The sequence below is a fragment of the Mobula birostris genome, chromosome 11 (assembly GCF_030028105.1).
Source record: "Mobula birostris isolate sMobBir1 chromosome 11, sMobBir1.hap1, whole genome shotgun sequence".
Lineage (NCBI taxonomy): Eukaryota > Metazoa > Chordata > Chondrichthyes > Myliobatiformes > Myliobatidae > Mobula > Mobula birostris.
The window spans coordinates 6715361-6740638 of NC_092380.1; the positions used below are offsets into that span (position 1 = coordinate 6715361).

Here is a 25278-nt window from a genome sequence, read left to right on the forward strand (position 1 = left end):
TTTTTTTTCTTGTTTCTGTGAATAATTAATTCTCGCACACTTGTCCAGCATCACTTCCTTGGCTTCTCATCTGGTTACCAGTTCGCAAGCCCAATTACACATTTGGCTTGTATCCTGGCACCTGGCTTCTGACTTTCACTTGTTGGGCTTTTCATTAAACCAAAACTCAGATGAACCAATGAAGGTCTGGCCTTACATACACCTAGCTGAGGTCCATTGTCTGCTCTGAACCAATGTTTTATATATGAATATTACTGAGATACTTGAGTGGAATAGGCCAGCACCCTTGGCCACATCTACAACCTCCACAGAACTTTGCCACCAACAACTTCCCAAAGGGAGTGAAGTGAATCTTTAGAACCAATGGGAAAAACTGTTCAGCTTGTGGTGGATTCACTCAATGTACTTGTGACTGAGCTGAATTATGTGTCTCTGCAAACTCTGTAATTGTGTTCCAAGACATGGTCAAACTTGTTCATTGAAGCATATGAGAGGATGTCCATGTACTCAACATCTCCAAGACCGAGGTTTCTTACCAGGCAGTGCTGCTATACTAGACTGCCCTCTTACAGTAAAGGTTCAACAATGGGTGGGGGGGGAAGGGGAAATAGACCACTTTGCATATTGCAGTAGCCAACTGTAGGTAAGTGTTAATGTCACTGATAGAATTCTCCACTCTTCATTGTATCAGTTTTTCAGGGAAAGAGGAATTTGAAGATGAAGACTGTGGACCCATGAGCACAAGACTCAGTGGTCCACTGAGCAATTGTGATATCTGCCTTCCTATAAATTTATGAAATCTGAACTACCTACAACAGGTACTTGAAAAATAGAACCAGTGCTGGTAATGCAAAATTTCCAAATTGCGGATGTGAAACGCTCTGAGCTTCTTCTCCTCGGGCCAGTGTCCCAACAAAAAAAGGCCTTTGTAATTTTGTCACATTGAGTCAACTGCATCTTTCTCTTAATCCCATGCTTTCTCATTGGGAGCAGATTACCTAGTGGCCAGTGGGGAAAAAAAAGTTCAAGGATATGCTTAGCGCTTCCTTGAAGTATATGAATTTCTAGGAACTTCTGGTCCTGAAGATTTAAATTAGAGAAAGTAGGTTTAGGAAGGGAATGAAAACTTCTAGATCATGAACTGGAATGTAGAAAGAGTTGTGCAAGCAATGGAAAATACACCTTCACTCAGTCCATCTGGAAGGGTCAATGATTCTCACATTGGTGTAAATTGGCAGCCTCAGAACTCACAACTGGAGAGGAAGTAAGGCATCCTCAAGCCTGAAGGACTATTGAAGAATTCACTGTGGATCATTATCTAGCAAGGCTAAAGTAGTATAACAATGTGATTTTTTTTTTTGTCAGCTTGATTTTACTGCTTTCTGGTGCAAAAGCATTGATAATTGAGCTTTTTTTCTCAGCCTTAAATTTATCATGAATAGTAACAATTTGCATTTATATATTGATGCATCAAATAACTCTATATTGTAAAAGGAACTTCTTTTAAACTGCTGGATTCAAATAAGTTCTTTAAAATCAGCTTTTTTTCCCCCCCATCCTCATTACCTCCAAACCTGCCGCACTGAAAATCTCTGCAATTAAAATACATAACATTTTTGTTTAGGGGTTGTGGATGTCATTTGTAAGTCTAGTACTTAATGCTCAGTGGTGAGCTACCTTTTAAAAATGATTATATTAGCTTTATTTGTCACGTGTACATCAAAACATACAGGTAGATGCATTGCTTGTGTCAATGACCTACACAGTCTGAGGATGTGTTGAGGGCGGCCTTCAAGTGCATACAGCCCAGTCAGTCATGAGTAAAGACCTCCCCATGATTGAGCACATCTACACAGTGTTGTAACAGGAAAGCATCATCCATCATCAAGGAGCCCTAGGGCTTAACCACCAAGTTCAGGAACAGTTATTACGCCTCAACCATCAGGCTCCTGAACCAGAAGGGATAATTTCATTCAACTTCACATGTCCCATCAATGAACTGTTTCCACAACCATGGACTCACTTTCAAGAATTCTTCATCTCGTTCTTGATATTTCTATTTTTTTTCCCTTTTGTATTTGCACAGTTTTGTTGTCTTTTGCACACTAGATGTCCACTTGTTAGTGCAGTCTTCCATTGATTCTATTATAGTTATTTGATCTGTTGAGTAGGAGGCCCGCAAAAAATGAATTATTGTCTTATATATGATGAGATATATGTACTTTGATAATAAGTTTACTTTGGGCAAGTGTCATGAACCTTCTGGCACCAACATAGCATGTCCACAACTTGTTAACCCTAAGGCGTACGTCTTTGGAATGCAGGAGGAAACCGAAGGAAAGCCATTCAGTCATGGGAAGAACATACAAACTCCTTATAGTCAATGGCAGGAAATGGACTCCGATCGCTGCTGTTGTGAAGTGCCACTGTGTACCAACCAGAAAGTACAGTCTCTCAAGATAAACAAAGCAGAAAATGTGGGAAGCATTTTGCAGAGGAGGGAGCATCTAGAAAAATAGAAGCCAAGTTTGTTTCTCTTCCCAAGGGGAGCAACTTGGCCTGTTGACTATTTCTAGTATTTTCTTTATATATATATATCTATCTATCAGATTTATAGCCTTTGCAATTTTTAAATTTTCTGTTACTCCTGAAGTGGTCCATATAAGTTCTGTCACAAAAGATTACCAGGTTTACAGAGGAAAAGTTTCAAGGACGTATTCAAAGCCACCTTGAAAAGCAATACACCCACTCATGACAACCTCTGGCATATATATTCAGAATGCCATTGAGAGCCTAGTGGCAATGCACTGGGAGCACACAGAAGCCTTGCATGAACGATGGAGGGAATATACAAGTTCGCAAACTGACCACAAAGCCGTCCAGTTAAGTGTCTCCTGCCCCATCTTGGCAAAGTTTCCTTCATTGGCGTCGTCAGCAACCTCAGAGCCACCATGGCCATAATAGAAGCAAGTGGTCCTTGATTGAGAGGGATTGTGCAAGAAGAATGTAAGGTGAAACTAGGTGCATTTTCTCTTGATGTTCGAACTTAGCATTCATTGCTGGGAATAGTCACACACGCAACCTAGATCTGGTGTACAAGCCACAATTTCTAAATTGTCTATGACACACTTGGTGCTATTGCAGCAGGATACGAGTAGACTGCATGTGGTACCTGAAGTTTAATGCAGAGAGATGTGTGCTGATGCATTTTTCTGGGGAGAATGAAGAAAGCCAAAATAGAATAATATGCAGAGGCAGAGACCAGAGGGAATGTGTGCATGCGCTATTGAAAGTGGTTAATAATGGGTGCACCTTTCTGGGTTTCATCATTGTTCAGCATAAAAGCAGTCATGCTTGAAACTTTCACAAAGTACTAGTCTATTTGCTGTACTGTATGCAGTTGGGTCACTTCATAGGAATCATGTGAAGGCACAGGAAAGGATCCAGAGGAAACAATTACAAAGAAATATTAGAGAGGCTGAAGCTGTTTTCTTTGGAGGAAAAAAGAGATGGTATTTAAAATAGAAGGGCCTGGAAGGAGTGAATAGTGGGAGGCTATTTTTGTTGGTGGAGTGGTTGAGGACTAAAGGTCACAGGTTTTTTTTTTTAAAAAAAAAGGAAGTGAATTAAGAGTAACATGAGGAAAAACTTAATGCAAAGCATGATTGGCACCTGGAATGTGCTGCCCTCATACATAGTGGAGGTAGGTCCTATTGAGACCTTCAGGAAAATCAGTAAAAGGTTATAAAGATTAGCTTTGTTTGTCACAAGTATGTCAAAACATTGTGAAATGCTTCTTTTGCATCAATAGCCAACACAGTCGGAGGATGTGCTGGGGAAGTCTACAAGAGTCGCCGTGCTTCTGGCATCAACCTAGTATGCCTATAACTTATTGACCCTAACCTGTATGTCTTTGGAATGTGGGAGAAAACCAGAGCACCCAGAGGAAGAATTTGCAAAGCTATGGAAAAATGGATGGCAGTGTTGAAGGGAGAAGAGGGGTGGAAACAATGAATTGGTTTGGTGGAGAGTCAGTAGACACAGTGGAAGTAAATGGATATGTTCGATGCTGTAACTATTCTGTTATATATATGCTCTGATGTTATTTCTACATGCCTTTCTACACTTCTCATTGATCCAGTGTCGATTCCGGGTTTCGCGGTAATGGAAGTGTGAGGGATATGCTAGGGCATGAGATTACAGTTTGTGACAGCATACGTTTCTGCTGATGTTGATTAAATGCTGTGTTTCTTGGATGCCTTGGTTTGAGCTGCCAATTATGTTCAGATTCTATTTTAACTCAATTTTCGGAAGGATGTCCTTGATGTAGATGAATCATTGTCAATCAGCTATTTGCTTTTCATGAAGTGCCACATAATTTAAGAACTGGGTGTCCTCCATTTGATTGCAAGATGTGCAGCAGGAAAATGATTTTTATTTTGCACAACCATAAATATTTTAAGAGAAATGAACCCAAAACTATACTCTCTTAATCTTGGTTACTGAAATTTCTTTCACTTATTTCTTCCCTGCATTCATGCTCTGCCTTCCTTCTTTTCTCGTGCATTTTTATTTGGCTACTAGACCATCCTTGTGGACAGGTATTGCTATAGGCCTTTTGAAGCCTGTTTCCTCATATACAGTGGATTTCAGTTAATTGGGACACATCGGGACCAGTACTTTTGGTCCAACTAAGCAGCTGACCCAGTTAGCTGAAGTTTCAGGAGAATAGTTAAAAAGACAAATTACCTTTTAACTGAGTAACAAATTTTGCATTTAAATAAAGTACAGGACATGCTATAAAACTGCGTATTAGTTCCCAATAGTTATTGACAGAAGAATTAATCCAGTGTATGCTGCCATGTTTTCATTGAGTGTAAATGAACAAAATCAGTGCAAGCACCTAGTACAGATAATGGACTGCCTTTTAAATATTAAAAGAAATCCTACTTGCTGACTTCACTGAGGAGGCAAATTTCAGATCTCAAATATTTTTTCCGATTAATTTTGTGTGTGGACATTAAACATCCTACTGGGCATTATGTTACTGCAGCTAGTTCTTATTTTAAGAGTTGGGATTTTCCTACCTTGTCAGCCAATTATTTGTAAGCAATGAGTGAATGAATTGTGATGTTCAAATTAAAGTAGTTACAGCATTCCTTACAGTAAACATGCTTGTGCTAAATGCAAGCTTTTCTACTGGAATCAACTAACACCTACTTAATAAAGCCTGCATTGTGGAGACTTTGGTAATACAGGGGTATCAGAAAATTTTTGTCAATTTTACTAGTTTCAAGTTCAGGTTCTGGGAGTGCACAACCTCTCATGGATCTATAACGCATTCTACACAAGCAGGAAGGCTCACCAATGGCTCTACTTTCTGAGGAGGCTGAAGGGAGCTGGACCATTCACATCTATACTGGCGTCATTCTACAGATGCGCACACCACCCTGACAAGCTGCTTCACTGCATGGTACAGGAACTGCATAGTGGCAGACAGGAAGGCTCTACCATATGCAGACAAAACAGTCCAACTGGCACCGGACTACCCACCATCAAGGATGTATATAAAGAAAAGGGCCAGTAATATCATGGAAGGATCCCACACACCCTGCTCATGGACCGTTTGTCCGTCTTTGTGAAGAGGCTACACAGCTTTTCAGGACTACCAGACTCAACAACAGTTACTTTCCTGAAGCAGCAAGGCTGATCAGCACCTCCACCCACTAACCCACCCCATCGTTGCTACTTTGATCATTTTCTGTCAGCCTATGTACAGACACTCCTGTGCCTGGTGTCACTTCATGTACATATAATCAGTGTATGTATATAACATAGAAACATAGAAAATAGGTGCAGGAGTAGGCCATTCGGCCCTTCAAGCCTGCACCGCCATTCAGTATGATCATGGCTGATAATCCAACTCAAAACCCTGTACCAGCCTTCCCTCCATACCCCCTGATCCCTTTAGCCACAAGGGCCATATCTAACTCCCTCTTAAATATAGCCAATGAACTGGCCTCAACTGTTTCCTGTGGCAGAGAATTCCACAGATTCACCACTCTCTGTGTGAAGAAGTTTTTCCTTATCTCGGTCCTAAAAGGCTTCCCCTTTATCCTCAAACTAAGCTATCACATAAATACATAAACTACCTTATGTATTTATATTTATTGATTATTATTATTGTGCTTTTTATTTTTTTTATTGTGCTGCTTTAGATCAGGAGTAACAACTATTTCACTCTCCTTTACACTTGTGTACTTTAAACAATTTTGAAATTGTGAGGTGATAAGTGTCTAATCCGAAGTACATTTTCAACATTACACTTGAATCTTCTGGAATCATCAAATATTCTACCCACTGGACGAAGATTTTATGTTGTTTGATGAATGGAGTGCAATATTAACTGCATTAATTGTTAGTGACTTGATAGTTATCTAATGCTATTTTTAAGACTAAATGGGCTCAAATTACTCTGCAGATTAATTTTCTCTGGCACTGACAATTACATGGTACGTAACATCAACGTAATGCGGAACGGCAGGCTATTTTCCTCTAATTTAGTCTGTTCATCCATATTTCTATGCATCTTTCCCCATTTCTTTACCTAACCTCTAACACTGATGTGATCTCTGCTACAATTGCAGCTGTACTCTCAGAACCCTAAGGTATTTAATATATATATGAAAACTCACTTGTTTCAGAACCGCTCAGCACTTTGAATAGTTACCCTGTAGCATTTTTCATAATTTAACTATTGAATTTTCATATAAGTTACAAAAATTCATATCATTTTCATTTTTTAACATAGGTGTGGTCCACCAAAGATGAATCTGCATTCCTGTGTTGCCAGTCATGATGACTTGCAATTTGAGTAAACGACGTTAGGGAAAGTAATTATGGTGCACAGATTGGCACCCAGTGGATATATTTGTTCGTATTGGAAAGCATAAAATTGTTCATGTTGTCTTACTGGAGGGAATGGGAGTGGAAATCTAAAAGATAGCATGGTTATCTGACACTTTCTTTATTTTATCTTGTCAGCTTTTTTTTAAGGTGATGTTTTATTGGAAAAAATATTCCTTACACTTGTTTGGAGCCAGTAGTGTTGTACTGCTTTTAATTTATCTCTGTGTTGGTGGCTGGGAATTGTGTTTTGGTTGATCGGTATACAAAAGCAACACTTAGGTTACCATTCGAAGTCCTTATCTCGTTATGTGATGTAAATCATTCAAAAGATTACAGCTACTGATTTGTAGTATTTAGTGAAGAAGGCTGGTATCAGGTTAAATCCTATTTTGAAACCTTTACTCATGATATTTTGTAGATTCTGTTATGACCATTTTGGTTTATTCCCTCCATGTCAACTGATACAGACAGTCTGTGATGAAGCATGTATTTGACAACCCACCAACTTTAAATTTCAATTCCTGATTGCACTCTGCAGCTTCTCACAGTGCACCTTTTGAATAGGCTCAGTTTTAGACTGATTAATCTTGTGTCTGGTGCCACCAACTGAATGGTTATAAAAGAGGATTATACAGAACTAATGGAGTCATGTAGAATAGTAGGACTTTGACAGCCTTGGACATTAAAATAAATAGGTCCATAAATATCACTCACTATTTCATGTAATTTCAATGCCTTTCAGAAAATGGGAATGGTAGAATCAGATCTCCCTGATTCTTTTTTTTATTTGCGCATTAGGTCAATTACATTGGATGAAGATGTCAGAACTTGCCCGCCTTTCCTCAGTGCAGCAAAAATATAAAAGAGAGATTTGTAACAGGAAACACAATGGTGACAACTTAATTTAGTAAAATTTACCATAAAAGTTAGATAGGAAGAATGAGCAGTGTATGGCAGAATATTCTTCATATTTTGACAGCTTGTATATTAAGCAGCCTGGGGTATCCAAATAAAGGATGATCCAATTTTGTAAAAAAAACTTATGGTTTTGTGGAACCTCCTCAGTGATAGGTGGATGTAAAATTATCAGGATTTCCATTGTCATGTTTGTTTTCCTCTCCCATGCCCCATGGACCCACAAGTTTAATCTCTATGTACTGGGTGGCAGTGAGGCCATGAGAGAGCCTATGTATTTGAGGAAGTCGTATTTTGAATTGCATCCTGCATTCATTCAGTGTAGGTACTGTGCTGGTCTGATGTGATATCAGCTGCAGAGTCTGCAAATATGGTCTGTCTTGCATCATATTTAAAGACCTAAAAGCTTTTTTTGTGTGGGAAGATCTTGATGTGGTGTGAGAGTTTTTGCATGCAGTACAACATCTCCATGCAAAGGAATGCAGATTTTTTTTCTCTAACAAAGTTAATTGATCACTGTAGCTTTTGTAAACTAAAGCACACAGAAGTAGATTTATTAGGACAGGAAGGTTTTTGGATGATTTTCATAACTGCACCTTTGTAGTCAATTTGTATAATATGCTGAAGCCATTGTCTTATGTTAATTGTCTTCACATTTCAACTATGTCTCTTCCCCACCCCCCACAACCCCCCCCATACCTTCCCATCATTACCATATAATCACCTCCTTTGCCCCGGTCTGTTGCCAGGCAAAATTTACAGTGCTGGCTGTTGATTGCTCAGCTCTGAGCAGCTCCCTATTGGTGGCTGTGGATCTGATTATTCAGACCTATCAGATTGAAGATACTCACCCTTCCCCCACCCACCTCGTTCCCCTCCTCCCTTCCCCTCCCCTCCCCTCCCCCCACCTTCCCAGTGCTCTGACTTCAAGGAAGGTGAGGTCTCTTTTTTCTCTGCAGAGTTGCTGAGACTGACTGGGTTGCAAAATGGCTGCAGGGGCCTGCCTCATGGGTATGTCCAGCATTTTTACAGTTGTTTTCTCTAATGCACGAAATAGTTTTAAAATTCATTTTATGGCACATTCTTCTGCAAGTTTATTGGAACATTAGGAACACAATGAGAATTTTTTTTTGATATAACATTTTCCAAGCTTGGATATAATTGGTGACACTGGGCAAGATGAATAATTGACAGTTCATTGTTTAGTGAAAAAAGATTGGTACTGCAGTTATTTTCCATTGAACCAATTGAGCTGTGTGTCCACAACTGATGCATTATGGGATAGCTAAATCAGATTGGATTGACTTCAAATTTTGGTAGCATTTTTCACTGACACTGAATAGGTGGGGTTGTAAACTGCAAGGACAAGATATTGCTTAATGTGAACAGTTGATAATCTTGTAGATTAGCAGCAGGATTACATGTTTACATGATTACAATGCAAACAGGTGTTTTTTTTAACATTTATTTCACTTTATTTGGTTTCCTGAATGATGCTGCTTTTGAAATGGTATTAATTTAAATGTATTTGGACTAACTTTTTACTTTGAACACTTAGTTAATGAACAACCTGTGGATGAAGAATCCATACTTGCTATTCATGAATCACTTTTGTAATCTAAAACTGAGGAAATAAAGTAGTTTGTAGATTTGTTCAGATAAGTTGAATTCAGTCTGAACTGATAGCCAATTAATTCTCTTTCCCTCAAAGCCCTTTTATAACTCGCAAGAAGGTGCAGATTTAGTTTCAACTATTGACGATATTTTGTCTTTAGTGAAATTAACATACGCTACTATTGCTTGCAGCATAATTACTGTAAACAGCCCAGAAGGTATTTGTGGACAGGCCGTGCTTGTGCTTGAGGGTGCTTAGATGATCACTTGTGTGTTTCCATTTCCTTTCCTTCAAATCACACGATCAGGATGACGGAATGCACATGGCAGTTAGTCAGAAGCCTAGGTATTTTTTTCCGCCGAAGGAGATCTAGTTGATAAGAACTATCTGTGTGATGGAAGTGGCTTGTTGCAAGTCGCTGGATCCCTGCAGGAACAAAATGGAGCACACCCTGTTTGAACAAAATGGCCATCTTGTCTACCTCACAATCCAACACCTCTAAAGATACAACATAGGTACAAATATTGGTACAAATTTGAAATAATGGATGGCCTGTACCGATACTGTGGCAAACGTCTCAAAAGAGATGTGCATGTTTTGCGACATTGCCACACATCCTCAAGAAGATGTGATGCTTGTGGTTTATCAAATAGAATGCACAAGCGCATTTAATAATATATGGCTTTCAACAAAATGTGCTTTTGTGGAGCTTTTAATATGCTGATTGGATGAGTTCTCAGCAGAAGTGACAGCCAAGGATAAATGCATGACCAAGTTTTTGAAATAATCTGACAGTAAAGGTAATATTACATATTAAATGTGTTTATGTGCCAGAAGTTATTGCGAGGAGATGCATTTGTTTATCATATTAAACAAGTCAAATACGAGCATTGAAATGGAAACATGATCATTGCTTACCTAAAATATTCTTAGTGTTATGTTATTTTGGGAAAACTAAATAAATTGCTCACATATTCTTCACTGAATAACTTTTGTGTAAATAGTGAGCAGGAGTGCCCTCTGCTGTCAATATAAGGTTGGATCTTAAAAGATTTGGACAATGTTTGCTGCACACTTGCTTTTAAAAATAGCATTTGGCTACAGTTAGCACAGCATTAGCTACATTCCAGCCTCCTTTTCTCAGTTGAGCTCTACTGTGAATACAATTTTTTTTCATCCCAAAAGTGTAGCTTATAACAACGTCTAGGATCATTTGGTTATTGAAGTCGAGCATTAATCTTTGTGTTTTCAGCCAAGTAATGTACCTATGAAGCAACATTTTTAATACAATAACATTGAGATTCTGAGTGTTGAGTGGGAATGCAGTTCCAAAAAGGGTCTGCTGATCACTTTTGAGCATGTTTTGCATTATTTTGTGCAGTTACTCAAACTACTTTTTAATTTAAACCATTGCTTTGGTGTATTAACAATGTATCTGTGACTGTAAAAGGATATTTATAGATCCATAGCAGAACAGTGTGTGCATTGTGCCCATGAAAAATTAACTGATAGAATTCCATCGAACCAATCTTTTTCTCAATAGAAATCAGAGGGCGATGCAATTTTTTTTGCAAGATATGGAGACTTTCTTGAGTACAAATTTTGTAGAAATAGAAGTTATTTCATCTAGGATATCTGTGGCATGAATTACAAAATTAATAATATATTAATGGTCAGAAACTAGTCTGGATATTGAGCAATTGGATGGCTAGCAAAGTGAAACTGGTAATTGAGGGGAGAGATCTATAGATCATTTCAGAATCAGGTTTGTTATCACCAGCATGTGTCGTGAAATTTGTTAAGTTGACAGCAGCAGTACAATGCAATACATGATAATATAGAAAGAAAAAAGTTAAAAATAAGAGTAAATACTAGAGTAAATAAGAGTAACAACTAGAGTAAATATATATGTATATTGAATAGATTAAAATTAGTGCAAAAACAGAAAATAATGTATTTTTTTTTTAAAAAGTGAGGTAGTTTTCATGAGTGCAATGTCCATTTAGGAATGTATGGCAGAGGGAAGGAAGCCGTTCCTGAATCGCTGTGTGTGTGTCTTTGGGTTTCTGAAACTCCTTCCTGATGGTAAAAATGAGACGAGGGCATGTCCTGGGTGATAGGGGTCCTTAAGAATGGATGTCACCTTTCTGAGGCACCACTTCTTGAAGATGTCTTGGATATTATGGAGGGTAGTGCCCATGATGGAGATGACTAATTTTACAACTTGCTGTAGCTTTCAGTCCTGTGCAGTAGCCCCCACATACCAGGTAGTTGTGCAGCTTGTCAGAATGCTCTGCACAGTACATGTATAGAGGTTTTCAAGTCTTTTTTAGTTGACAAACCAAATCTCTTCAAACTCCTAATGAAGTATAGTTGCTGTCTTGCCTTCTTCATAGCTCCATCGATATGTTGGGACCAGGTTAGATCCTCAGAAATCTTGCCACTGGGGAACTTGAAAATGCTCACTCTCTCCACTTCTGATCCCTCTATGAGGATTAGTTCATATTCCCTTATCTTCCCCTTCCATTTGATAATCGAAAACTGTTAAATTCTAAATTATGATGGAGTTTAAAATAGGCATTTGCTATTTTTCCAGTGCAGCTATATTGCTTTTGGAAATTACTCAGTTTAAAATTTTACAAAATACTTTCTGTAATCATACCTGCTGCAATGTTTCTGAATTAATCTGTAATTTTAAAATTTGGGTCCAGCATACAAATGAGATGTTGCAACACTGGTAAAGGTCATTTTTAAAATCTGTTGCCACATCATTTAGCCAAAATTACTTGCTTTCTATTTTGGGTTTGAACCACCGCTTTGCTGCATATTTCAAATCACAGACAGCTAGTGGCCACTTAAAAATAAGTTTACCAGGTTCACTAAGGCTGTCATTAGAAGAAAGGAGAGCAACGAATCAGGAAGTTAGCACACAAGTGGACTGACAGAAACCTCTGTGAATCAGAATCTGGTTTAAAATTTCTGATACATAGCGATTTTAAAAAAATTATTATTAAATCCTCTTTCAATCCTGTGCATTGGAGCTTCCATACTAGATGATGATTTAACCAGTCAGAATGCTCTCCATGATACATCCATAGAAATTTGCTCAAGTCTTTGGTGATGTACCAACTCTCCTCAAGCTCCTAATGAAATGTAGCTGCGGAAGTGCCGCCTTCATGATTGTATCAGTATTATAGGCCTAGGATAGATCTTCAGAGATGCTGACAGTCCGGAACTTGAAACTGTTCACCCTTTCCACTGCTGATGTCTCAGTGAGAACTACTGAGAACTCTCCCAATTTTTCCCTTCCTGAAGTCCATAATCAGTTCCTTGGTCTTATTGATGTGTGTAAGTTTGTTGTGACACCACTCTACCCGATAATCTGTCACTCCTGTACACCTCCTCTTGATCATCTGAAAGTCTGCCAACAACAGTTGTGTTATCAGCGAACTTATGGATGGTGTTTGAGATGTCCCTGGCCACACAGTCGTGAGTGTAGAGAGAGTATAACAGTGGGCTAAGCACACATCCTTGAGGGGTGCCTGTTAATTGCCAGTAATTCACACTGACTGTAGTCTCCCAATGAAGAAGTCAAGGATCCAATTGCAGTGTGAAGTTTCGAGGCTCAGGTTTTGAAGCTTGTTGATGAATCCTGAGAGGAGAACGGTGTTTAATGCTGAGTATTTCTGTTGTCTAGTGGTCCAAAGCAGGGTGGAGAACCATTGAGATTTCAAACACTGTAAACCTGTTGCGGCAGTCGGCAAATTGCAGTGGGTTCAAGTCCTACATATCTCCTGGTTTATCTACTGTGACCTCTCAAAGCGCTTGGTCACAGTAAATGTGAATACAACTGGACAATAGTCATTGAGGCCACTCACCTTTTTGGGCCATCTATGATGTATGCCCTTTAGAAGCAGGTGGAGCCTCTAACTACAGCAGTGAGAGGTTGAAGATGCCCTTTAACACTCCAACCAGTTGGTTGGCATAGGTTTTCAGCGAACTACCAGGTACACCACAGGGGCCTAGTGCCTTGAAGGATGTTGTAACGTCGCCCTCTGAGACATATTACAGGATCACCAGATGCTGCAGAGATTTGCACAGGTATTGGTATATTCTCCTGGTCGAAAAAGGCATTCAGCACATTTGGGAGTGAAACATCATAATCATTTATGATGTTTGGTATGCAAACCCTGCCAGAGTTAACGTGCATTCAGTTTCATTTCTACCTTCACTTGGATTTTCTTTTCCCATTTAAGATGGCCACCTGTAGGTTGTACTTGGATTTCTTAAAAGTTCTTGATCACTGGGTCTTGAACACTATATAGTTAGCCCAACAGCAGACTACACATCTGGTTTATCTACAGCCTCTGATCTGGATATGTCTTGTATGTTGTCAAAGCTATACACTCATCCGCACAGGCCTTGATGATGTCAGTGATAACCGTGGCATATTCATTCACATCTGAAGCCCTGAATATGATCTAGTCCACCAATCCAAAGCAGTCTTGTAAATGCTCTTCTGCCTCCCTTGACCATACTTCCATGGTCCTTGCCACTGGTGCTGTGGTCCTTAGTCTCTGCCTGTACACCGGAAGTAGAAATACAGCCAGGTGTTTGGACTTGACAAAGTGTGGGTCTGGGGATGCCACAGTAAGCGTTACTGGTGCTGGTGTAACAGTGATAGAGCATGCTGTCGCATGATTGCTGATCATGGTGCTTGGCTCCTCCAGTGCCTGCCTGGCTTTGACCAGGGTGGAATGTACACTGGAACCAGGATGATGACGGAAGTCTCCCTTCGCAGATAGAATGAACAGAACTTGACCGTTAAGTGTAACTGGCTGTGGGAACAGGACTGGGACAGAACTGCCATATCTGTGCACCATGATGAATCATGAAGCAAACGATGATTCCTCGGTCTTTCCATGGTGCTACTCTCTGGTCCATGCGATAGAAGGTGAAGCCTTCAGACTAGAGTTCTGGGGTAGAGCAATGTCGTTTGAAAGCAGAGTACACAGAAATCCTTGATGCCTCTGGTGTCCTGTACGTTAGCAATCCTTGATGTATTCCAAGGACGGTACATCAGCTAGGTAGGGAGGTGGCGCCTCACTGCCTGATATTTCAGTTTTACCTGCAGCCCTGTCTGACAGCCTCACTTCCTTAAAGGGAAAACCGCACTCACTATCCATGTGTTCTGCAGTCCAGAGACTGCCAACTTTGAAGATCAATGGATTTTTAAAAAAATATCTTGGAGCAATTTTACTTCCTGAAGTACCTGACTGTGATGGTAGATTCCTAAATGGGAATATTTAATGATTCCTTTGGAACTGCACACAGTTGCCATTCTCAGATGCCATCTTAAATCCTCCAAGCTATTTCAGAATCAGGATTAATATCACTGACCTAAGTTGTGATCTGTATGTAGCTTGAAGTTGAGTAAGGATTAGTGAATATATTTTGGTGATGAGAAGTGGTTAACTGGTTTACAAAAAAAAAACAGACAAGAGGAGTAAAGTAAGGCAATTGAACTTCAGCTTTAAGAAAAAGAACTATTTTGTTGCCTCTCCTTATCATCTACAGTAGAAATGCAAGCTGCCAAAGTATCTTCTGGCATGAGAAGAAATCTAGTAACCATTACTGAACTCATTATAACAATTCAACGCATCAAGTCTATGCTTGTTCACAGCAGAGAAATCCCATCAGTTCCGTTCCCCTTGTCTCATCTTCCTTTTCACCCTGAGGAATAATGGCCTTTTTGATTTCAGTGGCCATAGCATCTGGATTTATGCTGAGCTGCCTTGTTAAGTAATCAAGTATGCCCTTCAATTGCTGCTAAAATTGTACTGTCTACCGACACTGTAGGCAGTATTAACATTCAATTCTACAAAACTTGAGAAATTAAGTCTTGAAGCCTGGCAAATAATGAATCTCTTTGTTTAAAATTGCATACCACTGCCTAAATTGTGTAAGCTTTGAAACTTTTCTCATCCCATAGAACATAAAAACGTACAGCACATTACAGGCCCTTCGGCCCACAATGTTGTGCGGACCGTGTAACCTATTCTAGAAACTGCCTAGAATTTCCCTAGCACATAGCCCTCTATTTTTCTAAGCTTTATGTACCTATCTACAAGGCTCTTAAAAAGACCTTATTGTATCTGCTTCCACTGCCGCTGCCAGCAGTGCATTCCATACAACCCACCACTCTGTGTAGAAAAACTTACCTCTGACATCCCCTCTGTACCTATGCCCCCTTGTGTTAGCCATTTCAGCCCTGGGGAAAAAGTCTCTGGCTGTCCACACAATCGGTGCCCCTCATCATCTTATACACCTCTATCAGGTCACCTCTGGACCTCCATCACTCCAAGGAGAAAAGGCCAAGTTCACTCATCCTATTCTCATAAGGTATGCTCTCCAATTGAGGCAACATCCTTGGAAATCTCCTCTGTGCTGTCTCTATAGTAGCCACATCCTTCTTGTGGTGAGGTGACCAAAACTGAGCACAGTACTCTTAAGTGGGGTCTGACCAAGGTCCTGTATAGCTGTACCATTACCTCACGGCTCTTGAACTCAATCCCATGGTTGAGAATGCCAACACACCATACGTTGTCTTAACAACACTGTCAACCTGCGCAGCAGCTTTGAGGGTTCTATGGACATGGACCCCATGATCTCTCAAATTCTCCACACTGCCAAGAGTCTTACCATTAATGTTATATTCTGTCTTTGAATTAAACCTACCAAAAGGAACCACTTCACACTTATCTGGGTTGAAATCCATCTGCCACTTCTCAGCCCAGTTCTGTATCCTATCGATGTTCCACTGTAACCTCTGACAACCCTCCAGACTATCCATAACACCCCTCTCCCCAACCTTTGTCAACAACAAACTTACTAACCCACCCTTCTACTACTTAATCCAGGTCATTTATAAAAATCACAAAGGGGAGGGGTCCCAGAACAGATCCCTGCAAAACACAACTGATCACCGACCTCCATGCAGAATAGGAACCATCTACAACCACCCTTTGCCTTCTGTGGGCAAGCAAATTCTGGATCCCTTGTTCAATTTTCAAAGAACAGATCAAGAATAGAAAGGGTGGACTTTTAAATAGTACTGCAATGAAAAGAGTCAGGATGAATTAAATTGTTTTTTTAATTTTTAGTAATACAATACGGAGCAGGCCTTTCCAGTCCTTTGCACCGCGCTGCTCCAGCAATCCCTGACAAACATGATTAACCCTAACCTAGCAACACACATCAAAGTTGCTGGTGAACGCAGCAGGCCAGGCAGCATCTCTAGGAAGAGGTACAGTCGACGTTTCAGGCCGACACCCTTCGTCAGGACTAGATGAAGGGTCTCGGCCTGAAACGTCGACTGTACCTCTTCCTAGAGATGCTGCCTGGCCTGCTGCGTTCACCAGCAACTTTGATGTGTGTTGCTTGAATTTCCAGCATCTGCAGAATTCCTGTTGTTTGTGTAACCCTAACCTAATCACGAGACCATTTACAGTAACCAATTAACCTACTCGGTATGTCTGATAACTGTTGGAGGAAACTAGAACACCCAAGGAAAACACATGCGTTCCACTGGTGGTCCTATAGGGACTCCTTTACAGAGCAGCACTGGAACTGAATTGCAAATTCCGGAACGCTCCGAGCTGTACTATCATCGCAGTAACTGCTGCACTGCCGTGGCACAATTTTTATGATAAAGGTGTGGAAGGTGAAGTCAGTTTTGTCCATTATGCATGTTCTTTCTATGTAATCTGCCTTACTAAGTTCCAGAGAAGATTGTGGCTATATCTTTTTATGTTTTTTGTAAATTGGAATTGTATAAACACATGGGAATTTTTGACATAATCTGATCGATTTTTTACTGAAGCATGAAGCATGGTAGAGCATTGTATTAATTTGAACACTATTTTCTGTGTACATAATGGCAATTCAATTATTTCTTGCAGCAAAACAAAAATATATTAAAATCTTGATCTCACTTAAAGGAAAAACTTATTGATTCACTTATAATTGCTTAACTTTAAATATCTTGACATGACTGCTTAAATCAATAGAATTCATCTGTGGAAATATATTAAAATGTTTCCTATAATACCTGCTTGTGCTGAATCAGATATTTCATTCTGACATTGTTGTCCTTAGCCTTTGTCTCCAATGCCGTTTCTGTGCCCATAGTTGTACTTCAATAAACTCTAGTTTTTGTCAAATTCTACTACTTGTATGCCGTATTGCAGAAAAGTCTTCTGGATTATCACCACATTTCCTGCCTACCTCCATTAGTTCCTGTTACCCTCACATGCAGGCATATCCTCCCTTTGTCTACATCGTCTTTTGTTTCTTCATTTCAGTGGTCTGAGCTGCCTTTTTGGTCTGGATTGATGTAGGTCAACAAGGTGGCTTAATGGTGCTCTTATTTGTCAGTCGCAGTGATTGTCTTTGCATATAGTAGAACTTCTCAGCCTGGGAGTTGCTTTTTAAACACATCACGTTTAAAAATCAACATTCGCACCTTGATGAGCTTAATTCATTCTATGCTCACTTTGACCATCAAAACATGAAGAAACCTTCATGAACTCCCACAACCCCTGATAACCCTGTGATTTCAGTCTGAGGCTGATGTGAGACCAACCTTCAGGGGGTGAACCCATGGAAAGTATCCAGCCCAGATGTGATACTTGGCCAAGTACTTAAGACCTGTGCTTATCAACTGGCTGGAGAGTTCACTGAGATCTTCAGACTCTCACTTCGGCAGTCTGAGATACCACCCACATGCTTCAAGCAGGCTTCAATTATATTGGTGTCCTAGAAGAACGTGCTAACTTGTCTCAATGACTACTGTCCAGTAGCACTTGCATTCACTGTAATGAAATGCTTTGAGGGGTGGTGATGAAACATCAACTCTTGCCTGAGAAGCGCCTTGGATCTTCTCCAGTTTACCTAGTGGCTTAACAGGTCCACAGCAGATATCATTTTATTGGCTGGGCACTCAACTCTGGAATATCTGGACTGCAAAGATGCATACATCACGATGCTCTTTACTGGCTGCAGCTCAGAATTAAATACTATCATCCCCTCAGAATGAATCCATAAGCTTCAAGACCTTGGCCTCAATACTTTGTGCAATTGGATCCTTGATTTCCTCACTTGCAGACCCCAGCGAGTTTGGATTGGCTTTAACATCTCCTTCATAATCTCCATTGGCACAGGTATACTACAGGGTTGTGTGCTTAGCCCTCTGCTCTATTCGCTTAATACTTATGACTGCGAGGCTAAGCCCTGCTCCAATGCCATACTTAAGTTCGTCGGCGACACCACTGTTGTTTGCCGAATCAAAGGTTGCGATAAAGGGAGGGAGATTAAAAATGGCCGATTGGTGCCACAACAACTACTCACTCAATGTCTGCAAGACCAGGGAGCTGATCAATGTCAACATTTCAGAGTTATCATTTCAGGGCCCAGCACACAAATGCAATTATGAAGAAAGCATGGTAGCACCTCTACTTAAGTTTGCAAAGGTTCAGTATGACATCTAAAACTTTGACAAACTTCTAAAGATGTGTGATGGAGAGTATATTGACTGGTTGCATCATGGCCTGCTATGGAAACGCCAATGCCCTTGAATCGAAAATCCTGAAAAGTCGTGGATACAACCCAGTCCCTCATGGATAAAGCCCTCCATCATTGAGCACATCTACATGGAACTTCTCAGGAAAGCAGTGTCCATCATCAAGGAACCCACTATCCGGGTCATGCTTGCTTCTCGCTGCTGCCATCCGGAGGAAGGTACAGGAGCCTCGGGACCCACACTACCAGGTTCAAGAACAATTATTACCCCTTAACCATTGGGCTCTTGAACTGAAAGGGAGAACTTCACTTGCCCCGTCATTGAAATGTTTCCACACCCTACGGACTCACTTTCAAGGACTCTTTGTCCCATGTTCTAGATGTTTGTTGCTTACTTTAAAATTTATTTTTCTTTAGTATTTGCACAGTTTGTCTTTTGAACATAGTTTTTTTTTGTCCTGTTGGCTATGGTCTTTAATTGATTCTATTTTTTTTACTTGGATTTACCGTGTATGCCCAGAAGAAAATGGATCTCAGAGTTGTATATGGTGACGTATTTGTACTTAGATAATAAATCAACTTTGAACTAATGCTTCCTTAAAGCCTAGGTCTCTCTACTGTCTTTCTTTCTTCTCCTATTTGGCCTTGATCTTGAAAAATGAGGCACTTTAGCATTTTGGGGTTCTGAAACAAATTACGTTACTTTTGCCAGGGGTAACGTGTAAGAGAAATGCATGCTGGATTGGTTACCAGGAAACAATATATCACATTGATTACGCAAAATATGTAGAAATTGCTCAAAACAATTAAGGTCTGATTCCTGATGGTGGAACTAATTTTAAATAGTGGAACTGAAAATATGAGTGGACACACCTGAATACACCTTGATGCTTATAGTCACCACCCAGCTGCAGCTGGTTTGAATGCAGAACGCCAGATAAGCTAAATCTTGAACCCAAGAGGTGTACGAAGACCAAGCATTTAGCCAGGGCAGAGCTGAGGACTAGCCCCACATCTCCAGAGAGCTTTTAACAAGCAGGAAGCCCGGTTGTAGAGCCTTGTTTCCATCAAAGTTAGGCTTTGATGGCTTTATTTTTTTTTAAAAAAAGGGTTTTTAAACTTTCAAATGTGTTTTAAATAGTTCATTTAAAACAAACAAAATTAATTTAGCTATATTCCTTTAGTTGCCACTTGGTGTTACAGGGCCCCATGAAAGGAGCACTTGAATTTTCCATAATGTAACAATGGGAAATCCTGATTCTGTTGGGTTGTGTTGCAAGGCGTCTGTCACTTGATGTGATGGGACTCTATGGGTCTTATTAGGAACTACATTGGTGGGAGTGGCATATCACCAGCTCTCTTCAAAACAGCTCCACACTGTCAGCTCATTTCTGTCTAATGGGCAATCATAGGTAGAGTATCACTGAATGCATTCACACAGAACCAGTTTATGAGAGGGAGGTGGTGTTCAACAAATTTACTCTACAACTTTAAGAATGTAATGAGAAGGAGAAAGAGGAACCAGTTTTCCTCGGGTGTTTGGATTCCAAAAAAATGCCACGTGGGGGTATTTTGGATACGTTTAGTGATGTTCTCGGGTGGTTTGAACACAAATTGCATAATTGGAATGTCCTTTTTTTTTGTCTATAGTGTTGGATCTAGTTTTTGATTAAATGGAGGGGAAAAAGTCTCATGACACTATATGGAGAATGTCATAGTACATAGGACGTAACAGTAATTCTAGCTTATTTATTTTCTGTGCATTAAGATGTGAGAAGGCAGTTAGGAAGACTTTGAGTTTGACAAACTAGCAATTGAGCCAATCTTGAAATTGGAAAAATAAGCACATTGTTAATGTAAATTACAACATACAATTCTAATACACTGGTTTCTTCAAATTCTATTACTTCTAAACTGACTACTTATTCCATGATGACCGCTATGTAGAATTAAATTCTCATGTCATCAGACATACAATAATCCAGTGGTGTAACAATATTGTTGCTGTTTCTGATTCTTTTTTTAAATATCCATTTCATTACATTACTGTCCTTCAGCTTGGTTAATCTTGCTGTTCTTACCAGTCAACGCTTATGTGGACTCTTCATTTTGAAATAACGTGCCCCAACAGTTGGAAATCATCTGCAGAGAGATAAGAAATAACAATTTAATAAATAACATAGTAATGGATATACTCTAATCCTATCAATGACCTTCAGATCAGTTGTTGCTGCAGTTTTACGTTGTGTTCCTGTATCTTGGAAACCCAGGGGGACTTGGCCCTCCAAGAGTAGCGCTACAGTTACTAGAGCATGTTCTGATTTACTAGCAATTTCCACTGATTCAGTACAAATACCTACAATATATATGTGCGTTGAATAAGCATTGTTGGCCATATTTGTCAATTTGGCTAAAGTATGTCAAGAAAAATCTAAGCAGGTCAAGCAGCATCTGCAGAGGGAAAGAGTTAATATTACATGTCAATGACCTTAACATCTTAGATTAGCATTGTAAGCAGTTGGCTCTGAATGACTTCTTTAGATTATTAAAGCATGTTTAAGTAATAAGCAATTAATTTATCTTTGTAAAAGTAGTTGAACTAAATTCACTACAGTTATTGTATGCTAAAAAATTACTTTGAAAGTCATCATAAATCAAAATGACCTGACAATTTGTGACCCTGTATGCAAGGTATTCAGTAGTGAATGACTTAGAGGGCCTGACCTGTTGAGTTATATCACAATGTTTCTTTCTTACTTTTCAGGCATTCTGAGATGGATACCAGTGAAGAGCTTCCAAGAAAAGTTTTCAAGGCTAGAAAAACCATGCGCGCAAGTGACCGACAACAGCTAGAAGCTATCTATAAAAGCAGAGAGGAGCTTTTAAAAGCCAATGAAGAAACCAAAACTAAACTCTGTAATGGTAAACACGAGAATGGCGATTCTGATGGCAAAACGTCATTAAGTACCAACTGCATGGATGATACAGACATTGACTGCATTAATGATGTGAGGCTGGGTCCAGAAGAACTGCAAGGCAACTCTGTTGACGATCTTGGCATTGCACAAATACCTGAACTAAGTCTTGCTGAAAAATGTCTTAGTGATGATAAGGACTTAAGCCCACAAGATGAAAAAATGGACTCCATGCCCTCAGTTGCTGAAGATGAAGAAATATCTGCTGAAAGTGCAGAAAACCAAGTTTTGACGGACGGTGATAGCAAAGCAAATGATGTTGTGGAACCAGAGTTTGTTGCGTCAAAGGAGGAGCCTTCAATAGCAGATAATTCAAGTACTGATCCGAGCCTTTCAGATGAAGGGAAACCACCCCCTGTTGATGAAAATGGGGCTCACGATGTACCAGATGAGAGTAATCTTTTGTTACAGTCATCATCATCTTCCTCTGTGAGGGAAAAGGAAGTCTGTGAAAATTCAGTGGGTGTTAGTGAAGAGGCAATAACAAGTAGCGTAGAATCTGTACAGGAGAAAAATGACAGTGAGAACTCTAAAGTGGAGTGTGCAGAGACTGAAAGTGAAAGTGCAACAAAAGATGCATTAAATGAGAACAGATCAGTTGGGAGTGGCCAATTGGAAATTGGAGATATAATTCCTATTCTGGAGAAATTGGCTCCAGAGAAGGATGGTGAATTATCCAGCAAGCAAGAAAATGATCCTGCAGTGGAATCCCCAACGCCAAAGGACAGTCCATTGCAAGAAGAACAAATGGACACTTCTCTCAATAATTCTCCCTCAAAAGAGGAATGTAATGGCAACTTGCCTGAAGAAGCATTTCTTGTCTTGTCTGATGAGGATGAGCCGGTAGCTGAGAAGCAAACAGAAAGTGAAGAGCTGGTACCAAAAAATGATAGTGCAGGTACACTGTTTGGGTATCTTGTGCAATCTTGCTGAAAGAGTTTTGGATGCAGTCTGAAATTTTAAGGGAGGAGTGACTGCTTTATCAATTAGTGTTAACATTCATAAATGCTGAATGTATGTATAAAAAAGCTTGCTTGATTTTTGTACTATTTCCTAATGGGTGTGACTTATTGAAGTTTGTCTTTAAGAATATAAAAGTGGGAATTTCACATTACAGGTATTCCATAGTTAGGACAGAGTAGAAAAGGTTTTACCCCTAGATCTCAATGGTGAAGTGCAAGAAAAAGATGAAAAATATCCTCCTTTTCTAAGTTGAAAATAAACTTATTATCAAAGTGCACATATGTCACCATGAACTACATTGAGATTCATTTTATTGTGGCATTCACAGTAGATACAAAAAAAATAGGATCAATGAAAACTGCACACAAGCAAATACTGAACAGACAATGTGCAAAAAAAAAGACAACTGTCAGAATCAGGTTTATTATCACCGGCATGTGACATGAAATTTGTTAACTTAGCACTTCAAATAATATATAAATAAAATAAAAATAATAAGTAAACAAGTAAATCAATTGTGTATATTGACTAGATTTTTTAAAAGTGCAAAAATGGAAATAATGTATAAAGGTCCAAAGGTTCCATGTCCGTTTAGGAATCGGATGGCAGAGGGTAAGAAGCTATTCCTGAATCGCTGAGTGTGCGCCTTCAGGCTTCTGTACCTCCTACCGGATGGTAACAGTGAGAAAAGGGCATGCCCTGGGTGCTGGAGGGTCCTTAATAATGGACGCTGCCTTTCTGAGACACCGCCCCCTGAAGATGTACTGGGTACTTCGTAGGCTAGTACCCAAGATGGAGCTGACTAGATTTACAGCTTTCTGCAGCTTTTGGTCCTTTGCAGTAGCTCCTCCATATCAGATAGTGATGCAGCCTGTCAGAATGCTGTCCATGGTACAGCTATAGAAGTTTTTGAGTGTATTTGTTGACGTGCCAAATCTCTTCAAACTCCTAATAAAGTACAGCTGCTGTCTTGCCACCTTTATAAATACATCGATTTGTTGGGACCAGGTTAGATTCTTAGAGATCATGCACGCAGGAACTTCCACTTCTGATCCCTGTATGAGGATTGGTATGTGTTCCTTCATCTTACCCTTCCTGAAATCCACAATCAGCTCTTTCGTCTTACTGGCATTGAGTGCCAGGTTGTTGCTGTGGCACCACTCCACTAGTTCACATATTTCACTCCTGTATGCTCTCTTGTTGTCACCTGAGATTCTACCAACAATGGTTGTATCATCAGCAATTTTATAGATGGTATTTCAGCTACGTCTAGTCACATAGTTATGTGTATATAGAGAGTAGAGCAGTGGGTTAAGCACACACCCCAGGGGTGCATCAGTGTTGATAGTCAGTGAGGAGAATATGTTATCACCAATCCACACAGATTATGGTCTTCTGGTTAGGAAGTCAAGGATCCAATTGCAGGAGGAGGTACAGAGGCCCAGGTTCTGCAACTTCTCAATCAGGATTGTGGGAATGATGGTTTTAAATGCAAATACAGCAAAAAATTGAGAACATGTGTTGCAGAGTCCTCTAAAGTGAAAGGTCCAAAAATATTTTTTTTAAACTAATGCTAAAATGTGAATGAAATGAAATAGAAATGAAAATACAACAGTAGTAAACATGAGAGATGTAAGGTGTGAGGAATCGGATAACAGTGACGGTATTATGAAAAGCATCTGTATAAACACTATAATATGGGGGGAAACCAAAGGTGCTTCACAAAGATGTAATCAAATGGAAAAAAAAATGTTTAACCAATATTTAATTGGAAGATTTTTAGAGAATAGATTTTAAATAACTATGCCAAAGAGCTGTGTTTTGGGGAGGATGTAAGTAAAGAGGTGATGCAAGTTGTGGCTTAGGTAGCTGGGGTAAGTAATGACAGAAAAGTTGCATTTTAATTAAATTTGTATGATAATTTTTTTTCTGTTTTTGGTTCATGACATCAGGGTCAACTAAGTGGATTGTTTAAGACCCTTTTTGCTGTGTCTACAAGTTTAGAGCAGACATTTGCAGTGTGACCTCCAAGTAGGAAGGATTACAGGACCTATCATTGGCAAGCGTGTATTACAATCTAAGCTTTAATAGTTGAGCATACAATTGTAAAATGCGCATAACGAGCAATAAAATGTATTTATTTATTCATGGAATACTTGTGTTGCTAGCAGAGCATGTGTTATTCATCCTGTTTATTCTTTAGAAAGATGTGAGTGGTGTGTGGAATTGCTGTGGTCCGTACAACAAAGGTGCTCCCATAATAATGTCAGGGATTTTAGGAACATCCACATCAAGATTATGTGCGATTTGGAAGGAGTACTC

General features: G+C 39.6%; 1 protein-coding gene across 12 annotated transcripts in view; it reads left to right on the top strand.

Annotated features, from left to right (window-relative positions):
- Window positions 1-25278, top strand: part of LOC140204772 (activating transcription factor 7-interacting protein 1-like) — a 145846-nt gene that overhangs the window by 55296 nt on the left and 65272 nt on the right. For 11 of the 12 annotated variants that reach the window (XM_072271549.1, XM_072271555.1, XM_072271545.1 and 8 more), the window contains one exon: window positions 21783-22891. In XM_072271549.1, the coding sequence (XP_072127650.1) occupies window positions 21793-22891 (1099 nt within the window). In that variant the 5' untranslated portion in view covers window positions 21783-21792. Of the gene's footprint in view, window positions 1-8772; window positions 8836-21782; window positions 22892-25278 lie in introns of those variants that run through there. The other variant, XM_072271552.1, reaches the window with a different exon arrangement.